General features: G+C 52.9%; 1 protein-coding gene across 9 annotated transcripts in view; it reads right to left on the minus strand.

Moving 5' to 3' along the window:
* Positions 1 to 4,340: 4,340 nt before the first annotated feature.
* Positions 4,341 to 16,825, minus strand: part of EPN2 (epsin 2) — an 85,026-nt gene continuing 72,541 nt past the window's right edge. For 8 of the 9 annotated variants that reach the window (XM_049110251.1, XM_035716884.2, XM_049110254.1 and 5 more), the window contains 4 exons: positions 11,762 to 11,935; positions 11,101 to 11,187; positions 8,911 to 9,126; positions 4,341 to 7,214 (listed from right to left, as the gene is read on the minus strand). In XM_049110251.1, coding sequence (XP_048966208.1) covers positions 6,916 to 7,214; positions 8,911 to 9,126; positions 11,101 to 11,187; positions 11,762 to 11,935 — 776 coding nt within the window. In that variant the 3' untranslated portion in view covers positions 4,341 to 6,915. The remainder of the gene's footprint in view (positions 7,215 to 8,910; positions 9,127 to 11,100; positions 11,188 to 11,761; positions 11,936 to 16,825) is intronic. The other variant, XM_049110256.1, reaches the window with a different exon arrangement.

A 16,825-nucleotide genomic window follows, 5' to 3' on the forward strand; every position in this document is an offset into this window, starting at 1 on the left:
CCCAGGCCTGGAGCCGCCGCCTCTCCATCTGGCACTGCCCCCATCCTTGCATTGCTCAGGGGACACGGCTGCCCCGAGACCCACACGATGGCCCAACTGGGATGTGAGTCTGGTTCAGGCCTGGCTCCGCCACTGTCGGCCATGTGGCCTTTCTTCCAGCCACACACGCTCCTCCTTGGCGACAGGAGCTGCAGGGGGGCCCAGCCAGTCCCCTGCTGGCCCCCAGGCCTGCAGCCCCGAGGACAGGGCAGAAGACCTCCCAGAGGCCCGAAGCTGCTGGCACCCAAGCCTTCTGGCCTCACAGCAGGAGTCCTGCTGAGCTGAGTCCTCCCCACGCAGATCCCCACGGCCCTGGGACTCTGTGCTGCTCGGGCCCTCCGTCGCGGCCCCCCCACGCCCTGTGTGCTCTGAGACCCGTGGTCTGGTCCTGTGATTCTAACTCCCTCCTCGGAGTGGTTGGTGCCCTCCGCCTCTGCTGTGCTGAGAGCCGCACTGGCCCTCGCAGCCCTCCTCAGCAGGGGCTCTGCTGGCCCAGCCGTGTCCCTGCGGCCCCGGGGTGACGCATGCAGCCCCCCGCCCCTCACCAGCGTTCCTCGCTCCTGGGACACCTGGGCTGGCTGCCCTTGGGCTTTGTCTCCAGCCCTCCTGACACCCTGTCCTCGTCCATGCAGAGGAGCCCGCCCTCAACTACCCTCTTCCTCGCCACCTCCCTAGTGCCCTTGGCCTGACCCCTCAGCAGCCACCCATCCCAGCGCCTACCTCTCGTCCCCGGTGATGGCCGGGTCTCCAAGATCCGCACCCAAGCAGCATCACCCTCCCCGCACTGTGGGTCTTCCTGTGGTCCACAGCCAGGAGTCTTTCGTGGCCTGGTCCTGCAAGCTCCCCACCACCACCCTGTGGGCTGCCCATCATCCCTCCAACCCTTTCCTCCCGGCCCAATTTAGAGTTCACAAGGGTCATCACAGGTACCTTCATCGCACACCCTCCACTGCTGGGCCTTGTGTCCCTCCATCTCCTTCACCCTATGACAGGGAGCAGTTGACTGGGGCACTGTCACTGCAGCCAGCCCCAGGCCTGCCTTGCTCAGTCTGCAGCCAGGGCTCCCTCACAGCCACACGCAGACCCATCGCTCCTCCGCCAGCTCTGCTGGCATCTTAGAGAAGCTCCACTCCCTGTATCTTTCCTCTTCATGTGTCCAGTAGCCATCACCCTCAGCAGAAGGGCAGAAGGGGAAACGGAAGCCATCCTAGAGGGGTGCCTGGCTGGCTCAGTGGGTGGGGTGTGCAACTTTTCATCTGGGGGTTGTGAGTTTGAGCCCCATGCTGGGGCTTGGGATTACTTTTAAAAAATAAAATTTGGGATCCCTGGGTGGCGCAGCAGTTTGGCACCTGCCTTTGGCCCAGGGCGTGATCCTGGAGACCCGGGATCGGGTCCCACGTCGGGCTCCCTGCATGGAGCCTGCTTCTCCCTCTGCCTGTGTCTCTGCCTCTCTCTCTCTCTGTGTGACTATCATGAATAAATAAATAAAATCTTTTAAAAAAATAAAAATAAAAAAATAAAATTTCTTGGGGCACCTAGGGCTCAGTGGTTGAGCCTCTGCCTTTGGCTCAGGTCATGATCCCAGGGTCCTGGGATCGAGTCCTGAATCAGGGAGCCCGTTTCTCCCTTTGCCCCTCTGTCCCTCGTGAAAAAATATATAAAATCTTTAAAACAATAAAAAAAATAAAATTTCTTTAAAAAAGCAAGGGCTTCCTCTGTTCCACTGTCATGTCCAGCCCCAAGAGACACTGTGGTCCCACCTAAGGTCCTAGGAGACACTGGGCCCTCAAGGTACTCTCAGGTTTCCTTGCCCAGAAACGCATCCTGACAGGCCTGGTGCCAGGCTGCAGGGCCCGGGCTGCCAGCACCTTGACAGAGCGCTTCACCCTCTTCCCGTTCTGTTCCATGGTGCAGTTTGATCATTTTCTTCTGAAAATGTTTAAACACAGAAAAGTTGCAATGAGGTCACTGTGACCAGCTGGACGCCAGCCGCCCCAATTCCACACCTGCCATCTGCCCGGACTTGTGTTCTTGTCCCTGCTTCCACCTGGCCTGTTTTTAGTGTATTTCAAAATAAACGCCAGCCGTCACTACACCTCCTCCTGCACAGTTCCGCACGCCTGCCCGCGGCTAGAGTTCCGTATTTGTAGGTGTCAACACTGACACGGACAGAACTGCGTACATCTCCAGTGTGCCACGAGCAGAGTTTCGACCAACAGGTGCCCGACACCCAGTCTGGAAAGCTACCGTCACTTCAGAAAGCTGCCCCATGCCTCTCCCAGTCAAGGCAGGAGACGGCTAGAAACTTGGGAGGCTGAGGGCATTCGGTGCCCGGGAAGCGGGGAGCTTCCAGGGCGGAGATCTGGGACCGTCCGCCAAGGACGGTTCTCCCCTCGCTGTCCATTCTGTCCTCCACGGAGACGGCGCTGTGTGCTCAGCACATCATCTCCTTTTCTCCTGGGCTCACGAGAAGACTCCATTCCCCAGGCCCCTTGCATACACCTGGGTCCCTGGGATTGGTTCTGGCCAAAGAAGGGGGGTTGAAAGGATCCTCAGCACTTATAGGCCTGGTCCACGCAAAACCTCCCTTGGGTGATCCATCCTTCCCCTTGGCTCCCTGGAGGCCACGGTGTGAAGACGGAACATGGCAGGGAGGAGCCTGGGTCACTGAGCTGCCAGGAGCGTCCCCACTGGGCATTTTGTGAGCAACTTTTATTGCATTCTCCCACAGAGAGTTTGGGGGTTGTTTCTGCAGAGCCTATTTGAGTCTTGACAGGGGAACTGCAATCAGGAGTGGGTTTCCAGTATAACCAAAACCCAAACCAAGTGTATGTGGCGTACAGTTGGGTGACAGGCAGGAAGAGTACAGATAAAAGGCTGGACAGAAAAAAATAAATAAATAAATAAAATAAAATAAAATAAAATAAAATAAAAGGCTGGACAGCAGGACAGCTCCATTAGGTGAGCGCAAAACTGGATAAGACACCCGTGCTGACGTGGGAGGCAGGTTCTGTGCCTGCTGAACCAGCTCCAGGGGCAGGCAGGGGTAGGTAATAGGATGCGTGGGGTGGGAGGCACTGTCAGCTGCATTTGAGAAGCCATCACAGTAAAGCTGTGAGCTCAGGAAGGAAAAGGCCTGTTTGCACGCAGAAAGGACAGAAATAGAAAGGTTGGAAAAAGGAAACGTCTTCTTGAAGTCAAATGGGAAGAGGTAAGAAGGAAACATGCTGTGAGCACTGAAGTCCCAGGAAAACTTATCACGGGGCCAAGCAACTCAACCACCTGGTTAAGGATCAGGCTCCCACCGTTATCCCAAATAGGCCCCAGCAGCAGCTGCCAGTGGGCTGAAAGCACGGGGGTGAGGCGGCAAGGAACTAAGGCGGGCTTGCCTCTGGGGAAGAATCTTATGTGTGTGCCTGTTACCTACCACCATGTAACAAACAGCCCCAAACGCTGTCACCTAAAACCACCACCATCTGTGACCTCTTGTGATTCTGTAAGCGACCCTAGGGTGCCTCCCCTTGGGGAAGGGATATGCTCTGTGTGGAACGAAATCAGTGTTTGGTGACCAGAAGGCCAGCAGTGACAGAGCCCAGCCATGTGGTAACCTGACCCACTTCCTGTCCCCCAGGGCACAAAGGAAGCCTGCATTTCCCACACCCCTGCTCCTCCACAGGGAGGAGCCACTGCCAGGTCCCTACAAACCGCCCCCCTCCTCACTCTGCTCGCTCTTTCCCTTCCGTGGCCACCCGATGGCCCCGTAGGTCACAGGTGGAGTCGTCGCAGGGTGGAGAGCAGCCCAAGGAGATACCAGACTTTGTGAGACGTAAACGGGTATCGTTAAGCCATGGACACGTGGTTTGTTAAGGCAGCGTAACAGCACGTGTCTGGAAACCGGCGCTGCCCGCTGCCCCGACTCTGGCAAACCCTCCCCCGGGCCCCGGGCCAAGTCCTGCTCCCTGAGCTGACACCGGGCCTCCAGGCCTTCGGCAGAGAGATGGGTGTGTGGGGCTGCCCCGGAGCAGATCTCCGCTGGGCCCTAGCCTGGGCCAGACATCCACCTGCAATGGGAACGCCTCTTCCATCCCTGCCCTCAGCCACTGTGTCCTCTGATGGCAGGATCCCAAGGACACCCACCAACGCCCTCGCAGACTGCCTGTCGCGGTGTCCTGAGGGCTGCCTCCTGGCCTGTCTCCTTCCCCAACATACGGGGGCTCACGCGGGCACCAGGAGCAGCTCCCGCTCGCCCGTCTCCTGTGCATGCAGGTGGGGGCAAGGAAAGGACACAGCCAGAAACCGCATGATGATACAAATGATAAATTATATTTGTACAGTAAATAAGTATCAATAGTCAACACAAGTTCAAAAACAGCCACCGGCCCCTGAGACTGAGAAAACGGCTGGGTGACACCCCCTCACACAGCGCCCATCAGGAGGGAGTGTGATGGCATGTGTACTACACACGTGGCAGCGGCCGGTGGCTTCATGATCAGTGCAGCAGGCAACAGGGACAAGGCGCCGGGGACGGGCCTGTGCTGGGGGACTGGGTGGGGCGGGGGGTCTTCTGGGGCCTGGGTGGCCCCGTGGCTAGAATGTTGGGGCCTCAAAGTCAAATCAGGAAGGGTTCTTGGCTGTTACAGAAGAATCCCTGACCAAGTCATCAGGTGTGGTCTACTGGCCTGGGAAGGGGTCCAGGTCGCACCATGAGTGTAAGTGCCTCCCAGGGGAGCAACCTGTGGGCCCTTCCCTGTCTCCACCCTCCCCGGGTGGGAAGAGGCTGGAGTGGGCTGGAGCCCACAGCCCAGCACCAGCTCCCCGGCTCTGGCAGGGGGTGGCTGGCCAGGAGCTCTGGGGTGGCTCCTGGGGCCGCAGCTTGGGGGAGCTTTTAGAGATGGGGGACAGGAGTGGCTGGGGAAGGCCGTTCTGACTCGGCCTGCTCACCTCCTGGTCTCTTGGTGCTCCTACGCCCTGCTCAGGGTCAGATCCCCTCCCGGAACCGGGGAGAGTGGAGGCACACCCAGGGGTCGGCTGCCCTTGGAGTCGGGGTAGAGAAGTCCACAGTGGAAAGCAAGACTGGAACGCAGGCCAGCAAACTCACCGGAGGAGGATGGGGGCGCTGGGGTAGGCGGTGAGGGGAGGGGTCCCTTCCCTGGGGAGAAGCACATCTTTTCTGGTCTTTATTTCATGACTTCATACTTTTTCTCCTAGTGGTGAGTGGGGCAAGGAAAGCAGGAAATTGGGAAGGAGGTAATATTAGTGCATGTTTGTTAAAAATCTATTGTGTGAGAATGACTTTTTTTTTTCCTCTCCAAAATAAGAGCTGATTATTTTTAAGTCTGCAGTGTGTGTCTGGAGTTAGCAGGTGGGTGGGTCAGGGCCAGCCCTGGTCGTTCACCGTCGCGGCCTGGAGGCCGGCCCCAGGGAGCCGGTGCCCCCCACGACGCCTGCCGTCACACCATGCCATCCCCATCCTTACCCTGAGTGAGGATTAAGACAGAGGAGATCACAGACACACAAGGGTCAAGATGCCTCTTCCGTTTCAAATTTCCACTGTCAACGGAAGTCCTTGTTGATCTGTGCATGCCTTCAGTTACAAAAGGGAAATTAGCTGATAAAAACTGGTGAGTCACATTCATACATTAGGGTTTTTTTCCTTTAACTTGATGTTGGTGTAGCAGTAAGAAAAATAGCCTCTTTCAGGATCTAGCCCAAAAGATTGCAGGTCAATCAGTTTGGTAAGTCACCAAAAAAGAGAATAAAAGAAAGGAAAAGGCAACTGGAGGCTGAGACTTTTTGTTGCTGTTGTAGGTTTTGTTGTTGTTGTTTTAAATATACATCATATTTTCTGTGTAATCAAATTCCCGTATTTTTCCCTATAAAGAATTTGCTTTAGTTTTTTCCATAAGGCATTTTTTTTGTCTCTTCCTATTTAAATTTTCTTAGAGTTAAAAACCATAAATAAGAGGGTTTAAACCACTAACATGACATGTGCCAATATCTTAATTCAGCCAGACCTGGTAAATTCTATCAAAACTAGACAGTTAAATAAGAACCACGTTATAAAAATATTAGCCAAAAAAAGACTATTAGGTAATTCTGCAAACTCAAATATGAAACTGTACTAAACAAAATATGTGCAAACGTATACAAGCATAGAGCCACGTGGCAGGGTTATGCTCAGATTAGTTTAAAGCTTGCTCTAGTGGATTTAATTCAAGAGTTGTTTCACGGTGGTGTTTACTTTGAACTCACACACGAGTCAAAGAAAAATAAAATATGCACAACCACTTCCCCTAAAGGTCAGTGTCTCGTGGTGCCGGTGCTTCATTCTGTCCACACCCGGGACTGCCTGGGGTGCTGCTAGCGCTGGGGCGGGAGGGGGGGCGGGGGGGGGGGGTTGGGAGCGCAGAGACAGGGCGGCCGTCCTGAGGCCTGGGCCAGGCGGTGTCCCAGAGGCCCTCAGGCTGAGAGGCCCGGGTGAAGGCGACACTGGTGACGCTGACAACTCCTGCCTCCACCCGCCTCCTCGTCTAAGGCCCCAGAGAGCTAGCCCATCTCCAGGACCAGGACCCCGCGCCTGGGAGGCAGCAGGGAAGCAGCCGGGTCGGGCTGTGGGCTGGGGATGGGCAGGCGGGCAGCCTCAGAAGGTGCGGAACCCCACGTGCCATGTCTGATGTCCAGCAGGCTTGCCGCCGTTTGAGTCTGAGGGTCGGGGCTGTGAAGACAACCCTTTGATCAGGAAGCCGGAACTGGAAAGCTCTAACACCCCCCCACACACACGCTCTCGGACACCATTCCACAATCGAGTCCCTGCTCGGCATCCTCAGGCACAGATGCTCTGGGCATTCACTCTGCGGTGAGTCCCAGTCCTGGGCACTAGAGAAGGAAGGGGTTGGTCGCGCCGGTGGCCTGAGATGCCGAGGGAGGAATGGCCACGCTGCCCACCATGTTCATCGAGGGGGCGCCCAGCGGCGTCAGGGAGGAAGCGCCAGCCCCCAGAGCCGGGTGTGGGGCTGAGGAGGTCATGGAGGCCACCACCATGGGCTCCACACCTGGGCTAGGCCCAAAGGACGCACTGGTCCCCAGGATTGGGCTCCCTCGCAGCTGGTTCAGCGTCAACGGCTGGGGCTGGTTCACCTGGAAGGGGTTGACAGGGGCCGAGGGCGCAGCTGCACCTGGGGAGAGACCAGGAGGGGTGATGGCTACAGTCAGAAAGATACCCTGCCCACCCCCACCCCCAAGTCCAAGGGCTGGAGAAGCTCAGGGCAGTGCCAACCAACACATGGCACATACACCCACTCCCTGAATCTCCAATGTCTGGATGAGGAGACTAAGGCCGTGAAAAGCCAAGTGACTCGTGTGGAGTCACAGAGCCTGAATACGGCAGTGCCAGGAACATGCCTGCTCAGAGCCAACGCCCCAGGACTCCCTCAGCAACAAACAGCTGCCACCGCTCCCTTACTGTGTTTGCCAAGCTCTGTGACCACAGGTGTCTGGGAAAGAGAAGTGCAAAGGGGCAGGTGGAAACCTCAGTGAGAGGCTTGGGAGTGGCAGTCTCCACACTGGACCCTGGGACCCAAGGGGTGGCGTAATAAAGGCTCTGAGAAGCCCTGCAGTCAAGAAGCAGATGCAGCTTGATCTTATTCAATGCTTCCAGAATTTATCACACATCATAAAGCCTCTCCCCAGCTTTTAGAGAAAACGTCTGCTGGTACTCTGCCAAAACACCCGAGAGCCGCCAGCACTGCGTCTCCTAAGCAGCCCGGCCCTTGAGCACAACGGCTGCCTGCTGAGGAGCCCCCCATGGCCAGGGCCGAGAGGTGCTCCCTGTTACCACCACACCCCGGGGTGGGGGGGGGGGCAGGCCCTGCTGGGGCAAGCCGGCCTTCCCGCACCAGCCCCTCTCATTACCCTGCCAGAGCCCAGCGCGCTCAGAGGTAGCAGGAGCCCAGGGCCCCCACCCTCAGCTCTTCTCAGTCCTGGGGTCCTTCTCTGCAGGGTCCTCTGAGGGGCTGTGGTGCCGGGCCTCAGATCCCGCTTTCTGGGGGAGGGTCTCAAACTGAACACCCTGAATAGGACAGAGGCTGGCCCTTGAGGCCCTGCTGGCCTACCGGGGTGGGGGAAGCTCCCTAGAGGGAGAGGCTTGTCTGGGCTGGGTGCTGAGCATGACCATGACCGCCCACTAGAAGAGTGGATGGTGGGCACTCCAGGCAGGGGGAGCAGCATGTGCAGGGTGAGGAGCTTGGCGCCTCTGAGGGTGTGAGCACCCTGGGAGGGCACACAAGGGAGGGCAGGGCCTTGGACACGGAAGCAGGGCTGGGGGCTGTCCTGCAGCCCCCACGGAGACTTTGAGGGTGGAGAGCAGGCCTGTAGACAGAGCCCAGAGCAGGGAGCAGGGATATGGGGGTAAGAGGGCGGGGCCCCCCAGAAAGGCAGAATCCAGCACCTCAGATGGCCTAAATGAGGGTCCATGGGTCCCTGGGAAATGGTCCCCCAACAGGGGAACGTTGGGCAGCAAAGTCTGGTTCTCCCTCACCCGTCACCGCCCTCTGCAGCTGACCGAGAAGTGGCGCTCGCTGGAGGGTCTCCCCGGCCATGGGACCAAGTCAGGGGCAGCTTCTGCTCCGTGCTCTCAACTGAGAGGAGGGCTATTCCGCCCAACCCCCTAACTACACACTGGCATGCACGCTCCACCCCGAGGCCCCAGAGAGGCCTAGGAATTCTGGGCATGGCTCCGAGGGTGGTGGCTCTGTGTCCCACAGGCAGAGCTCCCCCAGAGGTGGAGGAGAGGTCAGGGCCTGGGGCCCACCCCCCAGACCCATTCTCAGGAAGGGGGCAGACAAGCAGAGGGAACCCCCAGCGAGAGCATACCTGGTGCTAGAAAAGGGTTGAGGGACTGGGCCGGTGGGGCTGGCCTGGTCACCAGCGAGTCCAGGTTCACCAGGGCTGCGTTGGGGCCCAGGAAGGACTCGGGTGTTTTCCGGGCGCTGCTGGGCTTGCTTGAGGCAGTGGGCAGGGGCTGGCACTCAAAGGGGTCCGGGCTCGTAGTTCCATTGTTTTGGGATGGTGGAGAGGCCACTGCCTCAGCTATAATACAAGGACACAGGGGAGCATGGTGAGTATTGGGGGGGGGGGGGTGCACCAAGACTGCCACATCCAATGCCACCAACCCCAGGAGCATCCCAAGCAAGACACAGACATTGTGGGGGGAGCCAGGTGGCCACGCGGAAGATGGAGATGTTCATTGCAGTGCTGTCTCTGACAGACCCGACCAGGGACAGTCAGACACAGGGGCAGCTTACAGAACCCCCGTTCATGTAACCAAACTCAGAGCGCAGGGACATAAGGCCTCAGGATGAAAGACGGCCATTATCACAACATCAGGTGAACAGCGACCAACAAAACTGTGCATACTGCACAATCCTCCAAAAACATTAGGACGTTATTTGTGGTTGGAAGCCAGGCATGGGCATTTCATGTTTTGCATGGGTTTTCACCGTCAATTTTCTACAATGAACATGAATTTCTTGATAGAGAAGAAAGCAAATTATTTTTAAAAATTCAGCCAACAGAGGATGTACTGAGACAGGCTGGGGGGAGGGGTTGCTTTGCGACATGGCAGCGGGGTTATGGGTTCTTAAAAATGGTCATACTCTCCACTGGATAATGCCATTTCTAGGAATCCAGTCTCAGGAAAGGATGTGAAATGTGAACGGGAACTCAAACACAAAAGGATGTTCACCACAGCGTTATGTACTTCAGCAAAACCCGCAATCAACCTAAAATGTCCTCCCCGAGAGTAAAGAGCAAAATGGTGATTGCTGAGCAATACGAGTAACTATTGCTACGGAATAGGTTCTAAAGCATTTTTAACATCACGAGAAAATGTTTTCAACCCGTTATTCCATAAAGGGGAGGGAGGGAGGCAGGATCCAATGCTAGTACCAGCTGGACCCCGCCCCCCCAAAAAAAAGAAGAAGGCTGTGTAAACAGAGCTCAGAAAAAATGCTGGAAGGAAACACAGCAGAGGGCAGAGGGGGTAGGTAGGATTATAGAGGGGTTCTGTTTTCTTCCATAAGCTTTTCTGCATTTTCTACAATGGAACAGCTTTAGGATTGGAGGCAACGATTTTGCAAGTGCACAACAAGATGTCCATGTAACAAGGCCACACTGCCTTCTCGCTGAGGTACACGCGGGCAGGCAAGGACAAGTAGGCTGCACTTTGGTCTGCCAAGGAGATGCATGGAATTTTGTCTTTTCAATGCAGCAAAAGAAAGACACTCCCCCCTTCCCCCCAACGAAGCAGCATGTTCTAGGCTGCCTCTGGTCCCCTGAGCAGAGAGGGGGCCAAGGGGCGGTCAGGGGTGCCAGGCTGCTCGTACCTTAGACAGAGGCCAGCCAGGCCTGTAGCTGCCGCTGGGGGACACGGTGGGAGGAGGCGGGAGGGCGGATGGAGAATGGGGGGCACAAGGAGAAGCAGAGAGAGGAAAGAGAAAGGAGAGAAGTTGCTCTATGTGGCTGGGAGGTGTGGCTCTGGCCTCGGCCCCCTCCCCACCCGATCACTCTGCACCCCACCCTGATGCCCTGCCAGCCTGGGGACAATGGGCCAGGGCTCTGATAAGGGCTGGGTGGGAGCCACAACCTGGGGTGATCAAGTAGGGCAGAGATGCCCTATCCGGGCCCAGAGCTGGGACTGTCTCTGAAAACCGGCACCATGGGAAGTTGGCAGGAGGACAGTGGGCCCCACGCCGGGGTGTTGCAGGGGGTGGGGTGGGGGGCTTGTGCAGAGGACGTGGGGCCTAGGGCCGGGACTGAGACATAGGTGAATGAGACCGGAAGCACAGGCCCAACACTAGGAGAGGATGAAAGAAAAACTCAACCCCCTGACATTTCACTGCTGATGTGTGAATTACCGCCATCGGCCACTTACAGCTCCCAAGATCAAAACACAAAGAAAATGCATGAAGTTGATAGGTTTTGAAAGCAGGTTATTTCTACAATAACTGGACTGCAGTAACAAATGAACAAAACATCATGGAAACTACAACCACCTTCACCTACCTGGTTTTTTTGAAGTTCGGAGGTTGTCAAATTCAGAAAAGTCATCTTTAATTGTACCATTCAAATTACTGAACAGATCAAAGGCCCCTGGGTGAACATAAGAGGCTGGTGAGTGTGCATGCACCATGACGTACCCGTGATTCTGACTCCCAGGCTAAATCCTAGGGGTGTGCTGGCAGCAGGCAGGGGAGAGATCTCTACACCTGCTCATGGGGGAGAACGGACAGCCAGAGGGCAACATGGGGTCACCTGGTGGTCTGGGAGCGTTTGTGTGCCGCTGCTCCCATCAGCTCCCCCCCAAACTGAAGGAGGGGCTGATGGTGGAGAGACTTCTGAGCCAGGTTTGGGGGCTTAGACAGAGCCTGTAGGAAGCTACTGGAAGTACCACCAAGAAGGCTGCCTGCCCAGGCCCCCTCAGGAAGCTCCCTGTGGACAAAAGTGCAGGGGCCGAGAACGTCCATGAGCTCGCCCTTTACGGTGGGCTTATGGCATCTGGGTGGGATGGGGTGGGGTTGGATAGAGGGGGGTTTGCAGACAAAGGCTGCAGGTGACAAGGGTAGCAAGTGCAGACAAACCCACAGGTCCCATGCCAAGGAGCCAGAAAAGGGGAAAGCAGTGCACCCCAAGTGGCTCCCAGAGCCTGCACAGAGCAAAGTCTCACCAGAGGCTGAGACGGGCTTGGCAGCTGAGGCTGCAGCCCAAGCATCCGCTGTTTTCCCGGCACTGGGTGCAGGCTGCTGCGGGGCCGCCCAGGGGTCTGAGCCCTTGGGGACGGAGTGTGTGCTGGTGCCAGTGGGCACGCCCCAAGGGTCGACAGAGGCAGCTGGCTTGGCACCTGTAGGAAGGCAGGGTAGGCTCAGCTATGTCCTCAGAAAGGTCTGGTCAGCTGGGGTGAGAAAGGAAAGGACACTAGGCCACGTGAGCCACATCAGGGTCTGCCCCACATCAGGACAGGCAGCCACCCTAAGGGTGCAGTCCCAGGCCAGCAAAGCTGGACAGAGCTGAGGTCCAGGGCTGACAGCCACCGAAGGTTCCCACCCTGGGGAGTGTGCTGGGCCCAGCCTGCTGGGAAGATACCAACAGCAAACAGTGAAGATGTTTATGCAGCTGAAACCCTTCCCCGAGTGCCTGCCACTCAGTCTTCCACGGAGCTCCCAGAGCTAAGTTCAAAAGTCCACCTTCCCCAGAGTCCACAGGGCTCCCCAGAGTCCACAGGGCTCCGCCGAGTGAGCCCTGCCCAGGCATCTGATGCTCTAGCCTCAGGCCCCGGCCACGCCCTGTCCCCACCTGCTTTGAGTGGTTTTTGCTTTAGAAAGAAGGTGAATAAAACAGATGAGGACAATGTGAAGAGGAATGGTAAACAAATGCCTATGTGCCTAGCCAATGTTTTCAAACGGGGAGTGACAAATCCATTTAGAGGCTCACAACTGGCACATTTTAAAAGGAAAATAACTGAGCGCACCTAATGTAAGGCGTCAATCCTACCGTGGAGACCTTCTATTCTCCATCACCTAGATGTGGGTGCAAGCATGCACACACATGTACCATGTCTCACCTTTGAGTGGAGTGACACGGCCAATGTTTAAAAGCCACTACTGCCTTTCAGGGAGGAGTGCCTCCCCCGTGGCAACCCTCACCCCAATCTTTGTGACTTTTGTGTTAGCCCTTCCTTGGATCTTCTAGTTCTACCCTGCAGAGGTGCCTTTACTTAACCTATCCATCAGCTATGCCTACTTTCTAACTTTATACAAATGGAAACATTGTACACAGTCTTTGTGACTGCCTTTGTTCAGCCACTTCTGGGAGATTTCGCCCATGTTGATATGCAGCTGAAACTTGTTCCGTTTTACTGCCACAGAACATTCCACTCTGGCGAGGGGTAGGAACCACAACTGATTAATTAGTCTGCTGAAGGCACTGGCTTAGTTGCACTGCTTTCTTATTCTCATGTCCGAGTGTACTCGTACCCGTGAGGACCTCAAGTCCTAGCCCCTGCCTCTGAACCCAGTGACACTAGGAGAGGCTCCTTGTAGCTGTGCCTTGTGCTGGGTGGATGCAAGTCCTGGCGCTCCGGCAACTGGCCCCTAACCTCACTACTGCCTCTCGCTCACTTTTTCACGTGTGCCAACTTGGTGGGCGTGCCAGGTCATCTGACTGTGCTTTGCTTTGCATCTTGTTGTTCTTTAATGAGGTGGCCACCTCCTATGGTTTGTTTGCAGGTCTTCCATGATTCAAGTGCCTGGTCCAGTCTTTGTCCACTTTCCTTTGGGAATGTTTATCTTTCCCTTCTTGATTTGAGTTCTTACCACACTCTAAATAATGTTTTACTTAGGTTACAAAAACAAAAAAATTACCTCCCAATTTGTGGCTTTTCTTTTCAGTCCTTAAAGTATCTTTTGATGACCACAGACGTTCTTAAATTTAATGGGGTGCAACCTATCAGTAATGTCCTTTGTAATTTGTGCTTTTCCTGATGTTTAGGAAAGCCTTCCCTACACCTCAACAGTCTTCTACAGTAACATCTACCAGATTTACAGTTTGCCTTGCACGCTCATGTATTTGCTCCATTGGCAACTGATTTTGGCATATGGTATAAAAGACAGATCCGATTTCATGCTTTTCTTTTTTTTTTTTTTTTAATTTTATTTATTTATGATAGTCACACAGAGAGAGAGAGAGAGGCAGAGACACAGGCAGAGGGAGAAGCAGGCTCCATGCACCGGGAGCCTGACGTGGGATTCGATCCCGGGTCTCCAGGATCGCGCCCTGGGCCAAAGGCAGGCGCCAAACCGCTGCGCCACCCAGGGATCCCGATTTCATGCTTTTCTACACAAACAAATCATCTCGCCCCACTCTTTTCCCACTGACCTGCACACAGTGCCACCTCCACCAGAAGTCAAGGCTATACAGATTCATTCCTGGGCTCTCCCTTTTGATCCACTGACCCGTTTCTGGCCCTTGGCTTTCTGGATTATCCTCACAGATAATAAAAAAATATAATAATAAAAACTGCTTTCTGGTACCTGATACCTTGGTCTTGTTCCTCGAGAATACTGTGGCTATTTACAGCCTTTTGCTTTTCCATATTCATCTTAAAATCATCTTGTCAAGTAAAAAAAAAAAAAGAAAGAAATTAAAACCTTGCTGGAGTTTTGGTCAGAATTGCACTAAATCTCAGATCAATTTGAAGAAAGAGCTGTTATCACTATTAACAGCAAAGTCTCCAAAAAACAAAAACAAAAAAAAAAAACAAAATCAGAGGACATTCACTTAGGTCCTTCTTTAAGTGAATGATTTGAAATGAAAGATTTCAGTGAAAATTTAAGTCAAAGATTTAAGTGAAAGATTAAAGTGAAAGAAAAAGAAATTAGAGAAAATTTAAGTGAGGATTTAAGTGGAAGACTTCAGTGAAAATATTTTTTATTTTCCCCTTTATTTCCACAAGGGATTCTTTCATACACCTCCTATAAAATCTATTCCTAGGGACTGGTATATTTTTAAAATTTCATTTTTATTAATTTATTATATGCAGAAAAAATGTAATTTTGTACACTGATTCTTGCAACCTGCAATCTTATTAAACTGTCAATTCTAATCATTAAAATTCATGCAAGAAAAAAAAATAAAAAAAATAAAATTCATGCAAGTTATTTATTCTTAGAATTCCTTTTTTTAAAGATTTATTTATTTATTTACTTATGATAGACAGATTGAGAGAGAGAGAAAGAGAGGCAGGCAGAGACACAAGAGGAGAGAGAAGCAGGCTCCATGCCAGGAGCCCGACGTGGGACTCGATCCCTGGACTCTAGGATCGCGCCCTGGGCCAAAGGCAGGCGCCAAACCTCTGAGCCACCCAGGGATCCCCTATTCTTAGAATTCTAATACCTCTTAATTCTAAGAGAGTTATCTGAGGAGAGTTTTTGGATATTCTACATATCTGACCTTATCATTTGCAAATGATGATGGCCTAATTTTTCCCAGTTCTTTCTTATATTTTTTCTCTCCTTCTTCCTATCTCATCATCCTGGCTGGGACCACCAGTCCCAACATAAAGCATGAGTGTGCACAGTCAGTGAGTCTTGTCTTGCTCTTCAGTATCCATTTTCTTTTTTTTTTTTTTATCCTTTCATTATTTATTTTTTAATAATAAATTTATTTTTATTGGTGTTCAATTTGTCAGCATACAGAATAACACCCAGTGCTCATCCTGTCAAGTGCCCCCCCCAGTGCCCGTCACCCAGTCACCCCCACCCCCCACCCTCCTCCCCTTCCACCACCCCTAGTTCATTTCCCAGAGTTAGGAGTCTTCATGTTCTGTCTCCCTTTCTGATATTTCCTACCCATTTCTTCTCCCTTCCCTTCTATTCCCTTTCACTATTATTTATATTCCCCAAATGAAGCTTTTGCACAGCAAAGGATACAGTCAACAAAACTAAAAGACAACCTACAGAATGGGAGAAGATATTTGCAAATGACCTATCAGATAAAGGGCTAGTTTCCAAGATCTATAAAGAACTTATTAAACTCAACACCAAAGAAACAAACAATCCAATCATGAAATGGGCAAAAGACATGAACAGAAATCTCAGAGAGGAAGACACAGACATGGCCAACACACATATGAGAAAATGCTCTGCATCACTTGCCATCAGGGAAATACAAATCAAAACCACAATGAGATACCACCTCACACCAGTGAGAACGAGGAAAATTAACAAGGCAGGAAACCACAAATGTTGGAGAGGATGCGGAGAAAAAGGAACCCTCATACACTGTTGGTGGGAATGTGAAATGGTGCAGCCACTCTGGAAAACTGTGTGGAGGTTCCTCAAAGAGTTAAAAATAGACCTGCCCTACGACCCAGCAATTGCACTGTTGGGGATTTACCCCAAAGATACAGATGCAATGAAATGCCAGGACACCTGCACCCCGATGTTGATAGCAGCAATGTCCACAATAGCCAAACTGTGGAAGGAGCCTTGGTGTCCATCAAAAGATGAATGGATAAAGATGTGGTTTATGTATACAATGGAATATTCCTCAGCCATTAGAAATGACAAATACCCACCATTTGCTTCAACGTGGATGGAACTGGAGGGTATTATGCTCAGTATCTATTTTCAATGCTTTACATTAAAATGGTAGCACTGAGGGAGGAAGGGAGGGGCATCTGGATGGCTCAGTGGTTGAGCGTCTGCCTTTGGCTCAGGGTGTGATCCTGGGGTTCTGGGATCGAGTCCCACATAGGGCTCCCTGCAGGGCACCTCCTTCTCCCTCTGCCTGTGTCTCTGCCTCTCTCTGGGTCTCTCATGAATAAATAAAATCTTAAAAAAAAAAAAAAAAACAGTACCATTTACCACTTACAGGCGTTCTTCCTTTATTAGATCATGGAAACTCATCATTCCAAGAGTGCTAAGACGTTTGCAGTGAACAGCTGATGAATTTTATCAACTGGTTTCTGTCTCTATGATGATGACAGCATGATTTTGTTCTTTTGGTCTGTCACATGGTACATGAATACATCTTCTGAGGATTTGTTCCTTGCAAACAAGGTTTCTCATGATGTACTATATCATTTTCATATTTTTTTATTATGGATTTCTACTTGTTTCTTTGCTTTCTGTGTCTATATTCGTAATGGGGTGTCCTGACAGGTCTGTTCTCACACTGCACGTCCTGTCTGGTTTTGGTGTTAAGGTTATGCTGGTCTCATAAAACGGGCAGG

This window comes from Canis lupus, chromosome 5 (genome assembly GCF_003254725.2).
Source record: "Canis lupus dingo isolate Sandy chromosome 5, ASM325472v2, whole genome shotgun sequence".
Classification (NCBI taxonomy): Eukaryota; Metazoa; Chordata; class Mammalia; order Carnivora; family Canidae; genus Canis; species Canis lupus.